This window comes from Corylus avellana, chromosome 11, assembly GCF_965113065.1.
Source record: "Corylus avellana chromosome 11, dhCorAvel1.hap1.2, whole genome shotgun sequence".
Classification (NCBI taxonomy): domain Eukaryota; kingdom Viridiplantae; phylum Streptophyta; class Magnoliopsida; order Fagales; family Betulaceae; genus Corylus; species Corylus avellana.
The window spans coordinates 14,092,209-14,110,818 of record NC_142500.1 but is presented as its reverse complement, the minus strand read 5'-3'; the positions used below and the strand labels follow the sequence as shown (position 1 = coordinate 14,110,818).

Here is an 18,610-nt window from a genome sequence, read left to right as displayed (position 1 = left end):
TTATAAATTTATCTCAACGGCCCTTTTTCTCTTCCCTGAAATTATATATGAATTAATCTAAATTCTTTGATGACGAGGGCGTGCATTCTCAAGGGCCTATAATTTTTTTTATTTTTTTATTTTATTTTTTTTTGTCGTGGGGTTCCGAGTGGTCAAACTTCCGCATGATCTCTTAACATTTCTTTTTCGATTGGGATTCCGATCCCTTTCATTCCTTTCTGCAATCAAACCATTTTTTTTTATAATATGAAAGAGAAAGCCAATGCCAACATTGTAATCAACCCATTTCAGCAATTGCGGCACCCACCCTCCCCTGTCTCTCTCTCTCTGTAATTAATTTAAAAAAAATAATAAAAATAAAAAAGCTGTGACATTGTTTTTCACTGTAACAATTATTGTAACAAAAATTCAGAAGTGCTAGAAGATACCCAGAGATTACCCAGTATAGAATTAAATTGAAATGAATTCTCTTTGGTATCCAACTAAAAACCAAAAATTTCCTTTGATTTACAAGTTTTTCCATCTCTCTCTCTCTATCTCTTCAAGCAGAAAAAGAGAAATTAAAATATTTAAAAAAAAAAAAAACTCAAAACGGCATGATATGGGTGGTCTTAGTATCGTAACTCGCCAGGCAAGACTTGGAGTTAATCCGGAAAATCTTGAGCAAATCGGTGGACATTTGGCGGACAGACGGCGAGCAATTGCTCTGCATAAGCAGCAGAATTTTGGTGAGCCCGTTAGCCTGAGCCACCGCATCCTGCGCGCGCTGGTCGCGAAACAAGTAACATAGACTCCACAGTATAGTCACCGCGTGCTCCGTCGCCGCACTCGATACCTTGAAAACCTTGTGCACGATGGCCGCCACGCACGCCGCGTCCTCGCAAATCTCCGACCGCCCTTCTTTGCAAGACGACACCGTTTCCAGCAGCTTCAACGCCTTCTCCGTCACCGAGACGCTCGGATTCGAAGCCGAAATCAGTTTCGCCAACGATTTTATTGCGCCCAGGTGGACTAACCTGGCTTTGACACGTTTCGGCATTGAGATTCGGATTAAGCTTGAGAGACCCGCTTCGATTAGTGCCGGGTCCTTCTCTGGAGCGATCAGTTTTAGCAATTCGGATAATACGCCCTCCTTACCGGCGATCAGGAGCTTCGATTCGGCGTCGTTTGCGATGGCTCCCAAGACCCTAGCCGACGCGATTCTCGACTCGGTACTTCCCTGCTGCAAAACCAGAAGCAGCGAGGCCAAGCAATTGCGGTCGGTTTTCAACATCAAATTCGTTACCTGCTCGTCGTCTTCGACTTTGATAAGCACCAAATCCAAAACCTCAACCACTTTCTCCAGAAAATCGAAGCTCCAGTATTTTCCGTCACCGGCATTGCCGAGAAATTCAGCCAGCGCGACAATGAAGCCGTCCATTCTAGCGAGAAACTTGCGGTTCTCCTCCGATTCTCTCGCGAAACGGATAATTTTCGAAAAGGACTCGCCGTTTTGATCGAGGTCCTTGATAAGGTCCTGCAATTGCTCCGGCGAGGGAGCAGAGTGGGGAGGCGACTCGGCCGAGTCGACCCGGTGGTTGCGGGACGAGTCGGACCAGATCTGGATGAGGCGCTGGAGGGTGCGGTTGGGGATGAACTCTTTGCTCTGGAGGACCTGCATCGTGGCCGGACACGTGTTGTTGCCGCTGTCGAGCCACCGTTGGATGCTGGACCGGTCATAGGTTACTCCCGTGCAGAGGCTCACTGGGGACTTCATCACGTCAAGTGAAATCGGGCACTTGAAGAAGCTTGGCACGGTGATATACAAATCGTCCCTCACCATGTTTAGAGGGGGAGAAAATTGAGCGAGAATCCGAAGGGAAGTGAGAGAAAGTTTTACAGAGAGAGACACAGAGAGAGGGGAAAGCAGGTGGAGAAGACAAGAAAAAGGGGTGGGTTTAAAGAGGAGAGAGAGAGTGAGAAAAAGAGAGAGAGAGAGAGAGAGAGAAAGAAAGAGAGTCAAAGGTACGGTGACGTCAGTGATTTACTTTTATTTTCCGATTATCTGAATTTTAAAAATAAAAATTAATATTCCTTTGGAGGCATTGGTCGTTGGTCAATGATAGATTGATGGGGGGGTGGTTTCTTTACTCAAAAATTCAGTTTGTGGAGATACTTGCTTTGTATTTCCCTATTCCTCACGCTACTCCATCTCCACCGTCAAATCCTATCCAACGCGTTCGTATTTTAAAACAGAACGATCGATCGACGGCCACAACTCCAGGAATAGGTACACACGTGGGACGAGAGCCACTTAAAGGCTGGAAATAAATGCGTATAATGGGGACTAGAACGTGGGGGTGGAGGGGCCCACAGAGGGTTCGGTTGGTCGGTCCGGTTACATCATCGTTACATTTAACGATGATTTTCATTTCTCTTTTTTTTTTTTTCTTTTTTTTTTTTTTCTTTTTTATTTGTGGTAGTGGCTCTTTTTCTTTTATGGTGGAGCATTTTATTTTACGGTCTGAATTTTTCTTTTTCTTTTTCTTTTGATTATTATTAATATTATTATTATTATTATTATTATGATTATTGATCTGTTAATGGTTTTGTTTGTCAGAAAACACTTTGGGTGATTCTGAGACCTTCGGATTGTGCATTCACTTTTTTGGTGAGGTAAGAGATTCTATAATTTTTGTTTTTAATTTGGAATATAAAAGTAGCATTTTAATGGCATCGAACTGTAACCCAATTAAATACGTTGGACTGTTGACTTAGTGTGTGAATTGGGTGTACAATGTATATAGTCTTGTCGTATTAGACAGCTATTAAGTGTAGAATTTGGTTACTTCTTCATGTTCTTTAAAGTTTAAACAACTTAGGTTTGGGTAATGCTTTACTGTCTTGTAGATGTGATATTAATTTATACTATTTCAATTTTATAATTGATATATATATATTTTTTTTAATAAATGGTGGATATTTTAAGTAATATATACATTTTTTTAAGATATTTTTCTGTGGATAAAAATAAGTTTAAAATATTAAAGATGAAAGAATTCAATTAAAAATATAATATGGATTTAAAAAACTAAAGAACTTTGGTGGTGTTTGATATACAGTTCTATGGTTTTTTTTTTTTTTTTTTTTGGTATTTTAGTTGAAATAGTGTTTTGATGAGAGATAAATGTGAAATGAGTTTTGAGTTTTTTTGTGAGTGTTTAAAAAAAAAAAAAAAAAAAAAATTGTTTGTTAATATTTTAATTATTTTGCAACACCAAACAAAACAAAACAAAAAAAAAAAGCACTAAAACAAGTTTCTAACTATTTTGGCTATATATACTTGAATTGGAGTACTTGAAATTAGCTTATGAAAAAAAAAAAAAAAACAAAAAAACAAACAAATAAACAAATTGCCCCTTGCAAATTACCATTTATCACATTCAATCGCCTTAAACTATCATTTCTTTACAAAAACCCCCTTCCGTAGGCCACCTCGATAAATTAGACAATCTAGATCATGTGCACAACATTTGTATTTTTTTAGCATAAAATTATATGAATACCCTTACTTTTAAAAAAAAAAAACAAAATTAAGAATTGAATAGAAAACTTAGTCTTTAAAAAAAAATAAAAAAATGAAGAGGGATGATTGTCGAACTACATCTAGGAGTTAGATTTGGGGAGGCTGAGCCACAGTGAGGAGGTGTATCGGTCACCCCCAACTAAGTTTGAGAATGGTTCGGTCGACCTCAAAACACATGAGAGTAATCCAGCCACCACCTCTTAGATGTTAGGGGGGACCACCCCCTATAATAACTTTTTTTTTTTCTTTCCTTTTTTTTTGAATTTTGAATTTTGAAGTTTGAATTTTTTGTTTATATGCTTAATTTATTTATTGGTTTTTTGTTACTTTAAAGTTATTTAAGTAAATTTAGTTTATACATAATACACTCAATGTATTTTTGTCATTTTACGTTTAAACAACACACGTGCATGTGCATGTGCATGGCACGTGATCAATATTCCATCCCTTTTAAACCATTTTGATTGCCGAAAGATTGTTTTTTTCTTTGTAAATAATTAATAGTTAAAGGGAGTTAAATGTGACGTATAGTAATTTATGGGAATAACGTGTAATTAAGTGATAGTTTAAGGATTAAGTAGCTCTTAGAAAGCTGACAGGCTCGCAAAGTCAGAAAGTTGACTGGCCAACAAAGCAAATCAAATTAATCAATCAACAATCCCGAGTTTGATCCAAACTTCACGGGTCTTTTAATAAACAAAGGCTTGTTTTAGTTGTCTCTGCTAATTGGTTAACTATTATATCAATCTTCACTCATCTCCATTAAAACCATTAACTTCAGAGCTCATTGAATGCAAGCTGTACCTCAAAAAAAAATTAAAAATATATATAAAAGAATTGCAAGCTAGCTTGACCAACTTCATAAACAATGCATTTTTTTTTTTAATAGCCGGCTATCCACATTAAAATATATAGGTTATATATGTTTGTTATATATTAGTTTTCAAAATGTTCTAACATGACATAAAAGTCTTCTTTTTTTTTGTTTTTTTAAAAGTGTTTTGTATTTGATTTTTTATTTTATTGTATTTAATTAAATAGGAAGAAAATGGCTACAGAACATAGGAATGTATCTAAAAAGATATGGGAAGTGACCCACTTAACTAAACCATGTGCTTGATTGTTCTCACTTCTCTGTATTTGAATTGTTTGTTAATATTTTTGTTTTGAAAGAAAAATCAAAAGAAGCTGTTTTTTTTTTTTTTTTTTTTTTGGGTATGTGAATTGTGAATATTTTAAGTACTTTTAAAAAAGTTTGGTTTTTTTTTTTTTTTTTTTTGCCCTTTAATTTGCAATGGCAGCCAAAGTATCCGTGAGATAATAGGATCATAATTGTTGTGTAATGAGAAAGGTCTCGGGTGCTATCATTTTTGGCCTAGCATTTCAATTTCCTCTTCATTTGATTTTTACACGTTTACTGCTTCATTCATCCATTGATTTTGGTCCCCCCCACCCCCCATTAATGACAACTTTAGACTTTTCATTGACAAGTTTCCCCTGCTCCTTTAATTGCTCAGAAAACGAGAAAAAAATAAAAAATAAAGAAAATAAAGACAAGACAAGAAAAAAGGGCATCATTGAAAGGCCAGATTTATTGCGGTAGGTAAACTGTAAATTCAGTTTATATAAGACTTGATTATCTAAATAAAATTTAAACAGACATAAATTAGCTACAAACTGATTTATAATTAATTCTTATAAATCAGTCTAATAAACACGTATTCTTAAAATATGTGAGAAATACATATTTTTTTATTAATATTATTAAAAAAATTTCTCTTGTATAAACTTTCTCACATTATCTACCTAAATTACATGCCATTCAATCATATAATTACCTAAATAATTATTTGAACACGTGAAGAGACATTATTGAGTAGGTTACTTAGCTAGACAAAATATCTTTTTTAGGTCTTAGAGACAGATTTTATTTATTTTATTTTGTTATTTCAATTTACCTTGAGTTTTATTTATTTTTATTTATTAATTAAGATTGATCTAAATGCAAATTAATCAGCATATATTCAAAAGACAGTTAAATGACAAAGTACGTAAATTTGCATGAAAATTGAAAAAGACGCGAGTCGTTTTGTGGGCGCGTGCATCTCACCTAATGGCGGCAACAAATTGTCAAAGACGAAGACATTTATAAAATAAAAACCAACTAATTCCGCAAAAAAGTCCAATTTGGTGGTGTATGTGTATCAACTGCACACGGCGTTGCTTACCATTTCAAAGTCAAATTTGGAAAATTTCAACAATCAAATTCCAATCTTCCAAACACATCCCAAAATTTTGACCCGTAACCCCAAAAAGGAAAATACAGGGCTGATAAAACAGATACCTGACAAATAAGCAACTTCTTGTTTACCATATGCATGTAATTATTTTTTATGACACCTAGATGAACTTTACTATAAAAAAAATGCATAAGATAAATGAGTCATAAGCAAGTCATATCAGGTACCTATTTTGCTATTATATTATTAGGTATTTTTTTTGGTGTCCTCTCAACTGTGATGTGACTTTTAAAATCACCAATATATTAAAAGTCCATAATGATAATGTCAAATTCAACGATAATTTTAAACGCAAAATCACAATTGGAAGAACACTAGAAGAACAATTAGTATTTCCCTAAAAAAAAAATGAGGGTAGGAGAAAAATGGGGAACCTTTAGGAGTCAAACTTGTCGGTGGGTGTAGAAAATTATAGCCAACTTCTCTCTCCCATACCCAATTTGTAAATACTTTAAGCTTTGAAATTTGCTAAGCTATTATTAATGGAAAATTATATTACAAGAATAAGAAAAAGGAGGGGGAAATTAAAGTTAAGCATAATGAAAATGTGTTTGCCGTGTTAGACCAACCAATTTTTTTTTGGTTCAAAAGGGATGTAATAAAGGAGACCTTTGCTTACACGATTCCTAGTTTGTAATAAAAAGGAATTTGAGAGGAACATAATTAATGTAGCTTGCAAGTCACTCAGAAGAACATCGATCAGTGAGAGTGCATTTTGCACCCACTATATAATGCTGGGTGGGTGTTAATTTATTAATTTATAATTATTTTTTTGGATTAATTAGTAAATTAATCATTTGGGTTTGAGACACGTGGAAAAGCAAAAAAAAAAAAAAAAAAGATTGGGGCAATTACTACATTACTTCACTGTCATCTCCTACTCGTGTACAATATTTTGCATCAATGGAATGGTGATCAGGAAAAAGTTAAATTCTATCAATAACACCACAAGAATCTCAATGCATTGAATAAAGTTGAATAATATAAAGGGAAAGAAAGGTAAAAGAGGTTCTTACTTAATTAATTAGCTCGACAATCTAGGCAAATTTGACTTCATCAATTGAATCAATTCAGAGGCTGGACTTTTTAGATCATCAATTTCTTCGGTTTAATTTTTAATTTTTATAATTTTTAAAAACTCTCAATTTCAACAAAGTTAGTTTAGCATTGGACCACTTAATTAAAAGTAAAATATAAATTTTTTTATTTTTTTTTTTATTTTTTTTTTTTTTATGGAGTAAGAACAAGACCAATAAGAGTGACAATTTGTGTTTATATATCAGGTTCGAATCGTGTTGAAGTATGTGTGTAATACTATTAGTCGAATTAAGATCTTCGGTTCAAATGAATTGGAGCTATCTTAAATGGGTTTTTTTTTTTTTTTTTTTTTTTCACTAAAAAAGTGAAAAAACAAAAATATCCATTAAATATAACTAATTTCATAGAGGTCTGTTTCCAAGAGGTAGTTCAATCGGCTGGGACCACGCTTTATGAAGCGGAGGTTACTAGTTCGAATCCCCCTCCCCCCTCCTTGTGCGGACATGTCAAAAAAAAAAAAAAAAATTCATAGAGGTCAAATTAGGATCCTAGCTCTCCACTTTAAATGAACTCGAGCATATCCAGTTAGTTATATATGAGGAGTATTTTTGTTTCCTAAAAAAGTGAAATATAACTAATTTCATATAGATCAACTTTAACCCAACGACCTATTAAATTAAATTAATCAGATCTCTCAACCATAATCAACTAATTTCATATTAACTTCGTGTCGAATTCGCGATTCACCTTAACCTTAATTAATACAAGTTACAAATTTCCCTAACTGCTGTAGCATGACAATGCAAAGTCCCCTACGGGTAATTTTGGAAAAAAATAAAATAATATATATATATAGCGATATCTTAGGGTACGTCCTATATATCAGAGGTAACATGGCTTTTGTTATAAAAAAAAGATAATACAGAAAATCGAATATTTATTGATCTTGTTATAGGAGTTTTAGCGATTAAAACCCTAATAATAATCCGAAATAATTAAACCCATGCAACGAGGGGAAGGGTGGGCCAGTGGCACAGATAATATTTTGTAGGCGTACAATAATAAGTTCCCCTGCATCAGAGAGCACAGTAAAAGGGTGATACAACTGTGTGGAGGCTCCATCCATCACCTCAATGCCTGATCCATCAATACAAACAAAAGTGAATCTATTGGCCCAGACGACCCGATAATAATTGCACATGATTTTGATGGGTCCTGCTTGTCTTCCTATTTTTACGCCTTGCAACGTGTGATGGACAGTTGATTACTTTTCCACTGTTGTTTTTTTTTTTTTTTCGAGTCTTGTCGTACGGTAGTCTACGGTCTCAGATCAATCCTATACGTTACACTGATGAGAGAAGACACCTGTTACATCCAACCACGGCTTACCCAAAAAAAAAAAAAATTAAAATAAAATAAATAATCACTACTAATAAATAAATTTACGAAAAGGTCTATATACTTCCTTAAATTACATATTTATAATGTTTTCTTAAACTTTTAATAGTGACAAATTGACAATATTTTTTTTCAAATTATTAAAATATTGTTAATATCTCCTAATGATGAAATTACCTTTAGTAAAATAAAAACAAAAAATGTTAAAACATATAGGAAAAACTTAAAATTGAAATATATATATATATATCCAAGGAGTGACGAATTTTTTTTTTTTTTTTAAAAAAAAATCCTTTTATAAGAAAAAAAATTAAAAATTTTCAATTTTTTTATAAAAATTGAAATTTTTTTTTTCTTTTTATTTTATATATATTTTTTTAAAATTTTCTTTTAAAAAAATTAAAATTTTTTGTTGGTTTCAAACAAAATAAAAATAATAAAAAAAAAATCATTTTTTTAATAAAATTTCCGTTTTTTTTTTTTCAAAAATTAAATTTATAGAGATATTTTTGTCTTATTGAGAAATATATTGAGGCATTTTTATCTTTTTACTAGCTTGGGGGTATGGATAATGTTTTGGTAGTTTGAAGAGAAATATTGTCACAATTGAAAATTTGAAATATTGGGTGAAACATTGTCAAATTGATGGTAATTTGAGAGGATATGTGAATTTTATCCATAAATTTAATTATTTAATATTTTAATATTATTTTTTACGTAAAATATTTAATAAAATAAAAAAACCGTTACACACATTTATATGTTACTCATATCTTGTCTATCTCTTTCTCAAATCTACTATTAAATCTATATGACTCATATGTGGATCTTTTATATTTAATTGTGGATTTGCCCGTCATTGTAAAAGTTACATAAATGAGCAAGAAATTGGCAAAAATGGAAAACAAATATTTCTCTTAATTAAAATGGGAAATAAATTGACAGAGTTAAGATTCGAACGTATAACATCTGGCTCTGATAACATGCTAAATCACTACTTATCTCAAAAGTTTAAGCTATTAAAAATAAATACATTTTATAATTTAATTTATATTCTAACAAAATACGAAAGTTTTATTATTTATTATTTATTAATTTTTGTTAACAAGTGTTAGATTCTATAGTAGAATAAGTGTGTAGTATATATAGAATTACTCTTCCAAAATATGCTAACCAAATGCTACACTTCACATCCCATATCAAATAGTTTTCTACTTTTTAATTTTTTAATTTTTTCAATTGCTAATCAAGCACGGATCTTAGGTCCATATCATTCCCTTTATCTTATTCAATCTCTCTCAAACACGCGGAACACTTTAAGAGGCATTAATGATTATGATTGAGTTAAATCATTTCACTATTTTTCACTAATCCTAGTTTTACTTTTCACCCTTTTAATTTATTTATTTATTAAATTAAAAGGACAACATTCGATATGCATGCAACTGCTTGCTTACATGCTCTTTAATTTCAACTTTTAGCACACTACATCGGACTATCCATGAAGGGGAAAAAAAAAAAAAAAACATCAAAACAGAACAGAACAGAACAGAACAGAACAAACATATATGCACTCGCAAGACATTAGATCCAATCTCATCATACAATCAAATCAGTGGGACATTCCATGGATGAAAAGTTCAATCCTTCTCTGTCAAGAGACTGCTCAAAAGAACAGAGGGAGGAGCTAGGGTTTTATGAATAGTGTTTATACTGTGACCACATGCAAGGGAGGATGCAAACAGAGCAAACAGTAAAAGAGGTGCGTGGGGATTCGGTGGAATTGCTTTCAGCGATTTAATTAGAATGAGTAGGAAGAAGAACAAAGGGATAAAGTAAAAATATAAGAAATGATTGCGATGAAGGGTTTTACCTTTCTTGTATAGGCTGGTCGTTTCCGTCTTTCCTTGTTTGTTACATAACTTATGAATTTTTTGATATGGTAAAAAGTAAGGAATCCCTCTGACATGGGTCTAAAATGAAAGCTAGCCCCTATAAAGTATTATGCAAAGTCCAAGCATTTTTACCTAAAAATCCTAACTTTCTATCATTATTAAGGAAATATAACTAGTACTCAAACTAACATGAAATATAAAGGTTTAGAATGGATTATAACACATAAAGTAAGGCCAATTCTATCTCTCTTATATCAAAGGTGAAAACTTTTGCCCTTAGAGCTTCAAAATCCCAAAGAAAAGCCCCCTCTCTCACCCCCTCTCATTCTCTTCTTTCTCTTCAGGGTTGTCGGTGGCGAGCCAAAATGATTATGGAAGGTTTATTAGCGTTTTATAGGTGGTTTTCCCAATTTTTTTTTTTAAGTTTGGACGTATTATAGCTGCATGCACACTTAGCATTGTTTGAACGTTCTGACGTGGCACTGTTGGGATGATACATTGATCATTCAAGCGGTGCATGTAAATTTTAAAATCCCAAGTGTTTTTAAAACCCTAAAAAAATTTATGCCCTTAGTTGAGCCTTTTTATTTCCTTAAACTTCTTTGGGCGTTTTAGTAAAATAAGAACATTATCATTTTTACTTTTATATGTGTGTTTCTACCTTGAATTCAATGGCTATTGTGACTAGTATAACCACCCATAGGTGGTGTCACCCTTGCTTGCACCACTAGTTGGGTGGATCACCCGGGATCGGACTCGGTTGAACAACTTGGGAGATAGCATATCATGTGCATCATAGTGCTCCGGAATTGTACCTGAGGTCTCACGGGACATGCAAACTCTATCGTGAAAGGGATAACAACACAAATAAGCCATATTGAACATAGTTATAGGTCTATATATATAATGCATCAATATGATTTTCCACCGTATCATAAAATTATAAACTACTGTATGTTATGTTTTCTTTTGACTTGCACTAAAAGAGGGTTTACAACATAATTGCGATTCAAGCGAGTCACTTAGTCTTGGACTTACCACTATTTTGTGTGTTCACATACAACAATTGATAATCACGTCTGTGATACCCCAGTTCTATATTAGAAATATGTGATATAGTCCATATAAAATAAATAATTTATAAAAACAGTCATAAATACTAAATTTCATATTACTTAATTAAAAGGTAAAATTAGCCTTTCAAATCCACTAAATCATATTGATGCCCACCCCAACAACTCAAAATCAATTGATTTCAAAATGATGTCATTGGGCCAATCAAGTCTTTGGAAATCAATTGATTTGAAATTAAGAGGCTCCTGCTAATTAGTGACCTATAAAAATAGTAATAGATGTCTTATTCAAAAAGAAAAAAGAAAAAACATAAAAAACAGTAGCAAACGTCACTCCAATTGAATTGATCTGTGAATCAGTTGAGATGGAAGTTCAGAGGCCAAGTCAATAGGCTTACGTTCAACAAGGACAATAGGGTGGGGGCACGTTGATTAATGCACGTCAAGACTTGGATATGGATCGAGAAAGTATGGGTCCACCAGAAGACCCTGACACTGCATTTAATCTTCCTCTTTCTGCAGGCAAGTAAACAAAAACCTAGTATATTAATCACATGTTTTTCCCCGTAAATGCTTTGTTTCTTCTGCAACAAAAAAAGTTTCTACCAGAAAAATTGTAAAAGAATTGAATAATATGCAGAAAAATTATGACAGATTGATAACCCAAATCCTGTGACAGATTTTGGGAAAACTGAGAAAAGAAGCTGATGTTACACAAACAATTGAATAATGTTGGTACATTCTTTTCACACATCATATTAAATAGAAAATTAGATTTTTATTTTTATTTTTTATGGTTGTCTTGTTTTATGAAATTTCTAGTTTAATAAACTCATACAAATTGGTGTGTATTAATTCTTCCAATCTAGTTTTTAAAAGTGTTATGGGTTACTTGAGAATATGAGAAACTAACGCTATTAAAAAAATTAAGTAATTCTATTCACCGCTCACTATGGCATGGTCATCCAATCTAAAAATCCAATTTGCAATAAATGTTATGAAAGGCCTAAAAACCTACTTTTATGCGCCATATGGTAGGTTGCGGACCATACCCCAATAGGCTTTTTGAAAGAATGAAGGGTGATACATACCATTGAAAAATGTCAAGGTCATAACATAAATTCAATTTATGATCAATTTTTTTCCTACGTGTCATTTAAAAAAAAAATTGATAAAGAGGATTTTGAGATTCTGAAAATTTGGAAAAAAAAGATAATTTGTTTAGTTTAAAATTTAATTTTTTTTTTACATGTAGGAGAGAAGTTGACCATGAGTTGGGTTTGTACTGTGTCCGTATCAAACCTCTATACCATTACCCTAAAAAAAAAAAAAAAAAAAAAAATTCACGTATTAAAAGACAAATGATACTTTGACGACACGGTTAGAAAACTTTTCCCATTACCTAAATTCTAAAAAATTGATGTCCTTTAATAATATAAAAGTAATGTTAAAAATCACATTTTTATTATATAATACTAATAGAATCAGTTATTGTTAAAAAATATTAAAATTGGCCGAGAGGTCGATACTCACCCATTAATATTATAAGATAATTATAAGATAAAAATGTAAATGTATTTGGCAATGGCAATTCATCCAACTTTTTCATTTTTTCAATATTCTCTTATTTTTTTACATCACATCAATCACTTTTTATTATTATTTAAATAAAAAATTACTAAAAAACAATTTTTTTTTTTATTTTTTCATACCAAACATTTTTTTTTTCTTCAAATCAATCAATTTTTACTCCAATATAAAATCGTAATCGAAACGAAATTATTTACCAAACAAACAGGTAATAAAAGAATGTTATTTTTCACAAAAACCTTCTCTTAGATATCTAAAAGTTCAGTCAAGAGATTTAGAGCACACTCTGGGGGTGAGTGGACAGGGAGATTGAGGTCTGTGAGTCCCCCCCATTAACGGAGACAGATTGAGGTCACCGTGACTTGTTCGTTCACTTTACTGTTGCCTTTGCAGTGACACCGTTTTGCAGCCCCTTTTATTAGGGGAATGGGTTAAGCACTTTTATATGTATATATTTAACAAAACAAAAGAGAGAGAGAGATGAAAAGCTACTACGTATACTGTGGCAATGGGACAGGATTTGCTGTTATGGGGGTCTAAAATAACAGTCCCAGTTCCTTAGTCGGCCATTAATGCCTTGTGGGTCCAAACACTCACCTAACCCCCAAAAGTCACATACTTTCCTCCCTCTCCTTTTCTAACCATTTGACAAAATTTAATCCATATATTTTTTTTTCTTCCTTCTTGTTTTTCTCTCTGTTTTGTTGAGAGTTATCATACCATTCACTCTAACCCAGAAGAAGAGCAGATAGAGATAGAGAAAGAGAAAGTGAAAGAGAAATTTTCAAAAAAGCTTCTGCCAAGCCTTTTTTCCAACTTTCTGCTTCCAAAATCACTTCTGTCTCTGATTTCCTCTTAAAGCTATCTTCCTTTCTCTTTCTCTTTCTCTTTCTTTCCCATCATCTTACACCACTAGCTTCCTTCCTTCTGCATTCATTCATCACTTCAACCTCAACTTCCCCCGCCCATGTTTCCTGCCCTGATCACCACCACCATTGCTCATCAAAAACACTCTGTTTTCTTCTAGTTTCTCAACATGGGTGTATGTAAACGACCCTCAGTTCGACTCCTCTGCCTCTTCTTGCTGTTCATCTTCATTCTCGGACACTCTCATGCCTCAAGAACAACTTCCGTCTTCAAATTCAAGCCAAATTCTCAGTTTTCCGGCCACTTCTTGGGATTCTTGCCTAGAAGAATACCAATACCGGCGTCTGGTCCTTCCAGGAAACACAACGACATTGGCTTAAAGAGTTGGAGGTCACCCTGAAGATAAATATCATCATATCATAGAGTTTTTTGAACTAAAAGGTGACCATGTTTTTTTCTTTTCCTCTTTTTTTCTTCTTCTTCTCTCTTTTCTTTCTTTGTTTTGGGATTTTCTTCATAAGCCAAGGGAATTAAGAGTCAGTGGGTAATGTACATGGGGATATGATATCATCAACATATGGCTAATTCTTTTTTTGGAGGTTTGATGAAAATGTAATTTTTTTTTTTTTTTTGTTACTTCTTATTTCAGGAGATTATGTAATGGGTCTGTAATGTTTCTCCTTTATATATATACTCAAGGAGAAGCACCGTTGGCTTAATCTGAAATTTTATTTTTTGGTGTGCATCAAAGTGTAGACAATGAAGAACAGCTTCACACAAGTTCTAAGAATCTATGTATTTTTCTTTTTCTTTTTCTTTTTTTTTTTGTCTATATATTCTCTGTGTCTGTGGGTGGGTGTAGAAACTTTTGCAAAGGAAGGAGATAATACATGCAAGATTTCAAACTCTATACAAACTCTCTTGCTTTTATCAAATTAACACAAAAAGACAATACAACTTGAGTGGTATTTTTCCCTTTTTTGTTTTTGTTTTTTGTTTTGTTTTTTTAGATTACAAAACTTCTCTATAGTTTGATTGTTTGATGCACATACAACAACGTAGTATCAACAAAATTAACCATGGTCCTGGTCGTCAAATGTACTGTTGACCAGCCCAAATAATAGTTTTTTTTTTCTTTTTTACTACAACATAATATAATATTTGTCTATTGGAAAAGAAAATATCAAAGTAATATTTTAAATGGAAAATGTTTTCTCAATTATCGGCCCAAAACATTCTCCATGTCTATCATGTCAGGTTATGATAACAACTCCAAAAACTTGAAAGCCTCCCATCAACCCTAGAGTTGTCTTGATGGACCGAAAGTTATGCTATAATTTGAATCTCCCTTGGATTCGAAATAATGGAAAAAGAATAAAGCATTCATCGAAATATCAAATGGGGCTATCATATATTATGATTTTGATACGGATATAGATCACATAGTATGTTATGTGGGTACGTAGTTTCATAATTGTTCTCTCCTATTCAAATTATGTGGCACGTCTCTCTTTTTTTCCTGAGCATGTGCACATCCTTTCATCACTTCAAGATGAAACCATCACAAATATTTGTAGTGCCACGTTAGCTAGCTGGATGGTAATCATCAGGGTACCAAGGAGAGCCATAACAATTTCAATTTCATTTGGAAGTGTTGCGCATAAGATTGGTAATCTTAATACTCATGAATATTATGCTTTAAGGAGTTTGACTAATTTAATTAAATGGGTTGAATTAGAGTTAACTTATATAATTTTATACCCGTGCCCCAATATGACCCATACTCGATACCCGATACGAAGACTCATAATTTTTTACACTACCTAGCTATCATAAACCTAATATGAAATTATCTGGCTAAGATTGAGGGGTCGTGCCCATTTAATTAAATAAATTAGGTTAAATGAGATGATAAAAAAATAAAAAATAAAAAAATAAAAATCCAAGGCTTAGTAGAATATTATGTATATAAGATTGAACTTCATTAACATCCACTTAATCCTTAATCTCCACTCATATTAAGGTCGTGTTTAACTGGATTAGGTAATTCTGAGGTGTATCCAAATTATTGTACCTCAATTAGTAAAGATCCATATTTAATAGGATTAATTGAACTTAAAACATGCAATAAATGTCACTTTCCATCGTTGAGCACTAAATTACTTCGTAGCTTTTCTATAATATTATTTTTAATTATTATGTAAAAAAACAAGTTATGATGAATCCAAATCAAATATAAATTCCTCTTTTTCTGTGAGATGAAGTATCCACATAAAACAAAGGGAAAAATACAAAATCAATCTATTTTGTTTACCTGATTTGTAATTAAGTTTATGTGGTATTAAAATAAACTCAAAGATCCTTAAAGTATGCCAAAAAACAATTTACTCCCTACAGCCAAATTCTGTTCACTGACTTAACAGATTATGATAGCGTAAAATATTAAAACCAATAAAATTGTGATACTTGTCTTATTTAAGTTAGTATCATACCAATAGAATCTGTTAAATTAGTAGACGGAATTTGGCTGTATAGACTAAATTATTTTTTTGGCATACCTCAAAGACCTTTGAGTTCATTTTGATACCACATGGAGCAAATTGTAAATCAAGTAAATCACAAGGACTAATTTTACATTTTTCCCTAAAACAAAAGAATTTGTTTTGTAGAATACTTAATGAACATTTATGTTCCTTGTCGGATTAAGACTTCCTAGAATTTTTTTTAAAAAAATTGAGATTCTTAAATTCATAAATCTTGGCGGTTCATCTTATCTAAACGTTTAAAATAAGTCATGTTTCAGCATGAGGAAGCTACCATCAGGGAATTTAATAAGCCATGTTTTCTCATTAAACCTTGAAATATGACTTATTTTAGACGCTTAAATGAGATGAACGGCTGAGATTTATGAATTTGAGATTTATTTTTATATCACATTATAATGCCTTTTCAATTAAAAAACAAAAAGCAAATTCCAAAACACATTAATAAATAGAGCCAACTAAAAAAAATATATATATATATAGAGAGAGAGAATATCATATTTTTTGACACCTAAAGACTAAACTCATATTTTATTAGAATATAAATAACTTTCAAAACCTAAATTATTTACTAAATAAATCAATAATTCTCAAGTTGTACCTCAATCAGCTGATAACTATACCTCATGAAGTGAAAATCACTAACTCGAATATGTTTGTCTTATTTCCCCTTTACGGACAAGTCCGAAAAAAAGTATTTTTTTTGAATTGTTTATAAATGTTTTTGTTTTGATAAGCTTTTTTTTTTTTTTTTTTTTTTTTTGAATATCCGGATAAGTATTACAGAAAAATTCAACGCATGAGATCTTCCTTTGAAATAAGGGGGTTTTCGTGTTGAATTTTTATTTTTAATTATTATGTAAAAAAACAAGTTATGATGAATCCAAATCAAATAGAAATTCCTCGTGAGATGATGAAGTATCCACATAAAACAAAAGAATTTGTTTTGTAGAATAATTAATGAACATTTATGTTGTAGGAGGGGGATTCGAACTAGTGATTTTCGCTTCATTAAGCGTGGTCCCAGCCGATTGAGCTACCTCTTGAGGACCTTAGAATTTTCTTTAAATTTGAGATTCTTAAATTTATATATTTCAGCCGTTTATCTCTTCTAAACATTTAAAATAAGTCATGTTTCAGCATTTAATGAGGAAACTACCCTCAAGGAATTTAATAAGTCATATTTCCTCATTAAATGTTGACATATGACTTATTTTAAACACTTAGATGTGATGAACGACTGAGATTTATGAATTTGAGAATATCAAATTTAAATGAAATTCTAGGTGATCTCAATCCTCTTCACTTCAATGTTTAAGTTTTTATACACCAAAAGGTGTTTATATATATATATATATATATATATATATATATATATATATTTTCGACATGTCTGTACAATGGAAAATATGAGAAAGATATTCGAGCTAGTAACTTCCGCTTCATGAGGTATAACCCTAAGCTGATTGAGGTACCACTTGAAAATTATTTATTTATTTCTTAAATAATTTAGGTTTGGAAAGTTATTTATATTCTAATAAAATATGAGTTTAGTGATCTTTAGGTGTCAGAAAATATGATATTCTCTATTTTATTTTTTATTTTTTATTTGGCTCTTTTTATTAATGTGTTTTGGAATTTGCTTTTTGTTTTTTTATTTGAAAAAGCATTATAACGTGATATAAAAATAAAAATTATTTGTGTGTTTTTTTAAAGTGTTTTGTGTTTGAATTGTTTATAAATATTTTTGTTTTGATAAGCCTTTTTTTTGTTTTTTTAATATCCGGATAAGTATTACAGGAAAATTCAACGCACAAGATCTTCCTTTGAAATAAGGGGGGGTTTTCGTGTTGAATTTTGCTTGTTTGACGTGAAGGGACTGTTTGGTGGCCGGTCAGTTGGAAAGCATATTTTTGTTAAACTTTTCATTTAAAGATGTTGTTCAACTTACAAGCCTTAAATTTTTCCATGGACCCCTTCATGTTTTTCAATTTATTTATTTATTTTTTCTTCAAACTGGTTTTTAAATTCAATAGGGACCCTTTTATGGACATTTCTTCAGGAACTCATTTGACCAAGACTAAAGATGAGTCCCTGTTTCAGGGCAAAAAGTAGATTAAAAAACCAAAAGTTTCCAAATGAGGGATTTTTCTTTCTTTTCTATTTTATTTCCTATACGGAAAAAAGCTTTGTGAAATGAGTTAAAAGTGCTATAAAAACAATGATGAACATTGCACCAGAATGTGGGGGCCAACATTTTCCCATCATCAATTTATATATGCATTAGAACTTAGAAGAATCGATGAAATTATGTATGCTAATCATGAGCTTACAAACCTAA

The 18,610-nt window shown here is 31.9% G+C and overlaps 1 protein-coding gene across 1 annotated transcript; it reads right to left on the bottom strand.

The window, feature by feature from the left end:
* Positions 1-577: 577 nt before the first annotated feature.
* On the bottom strand, positions 578-1,910 carry LOC132166077 (U-box domain-containing protein 28). Its single transcript, XM_059576828.2, has one exon. The coding sequence runs from the start codon at positions 1,820-1,822 to the stop codon at positions 587-589; it is 1,236 nt and encodes a 411-aa protein (XP_059432811.1). The 5' UTR covers positions 1,823-1,910; the 3' UTR covers positions 578-586.
* Positions 1,911-18,610: the final 16,700 nt, after the last annotated feature.

Coding starts and splice junctions, on each gene's coding strand:
- LOC132166077 (XM_059576828.2), bottom strand. CDS start 1,822: ATGGTGAGGGACGATTTGTATATCACCGTGCCAAGCTTCTTCAAGTGC.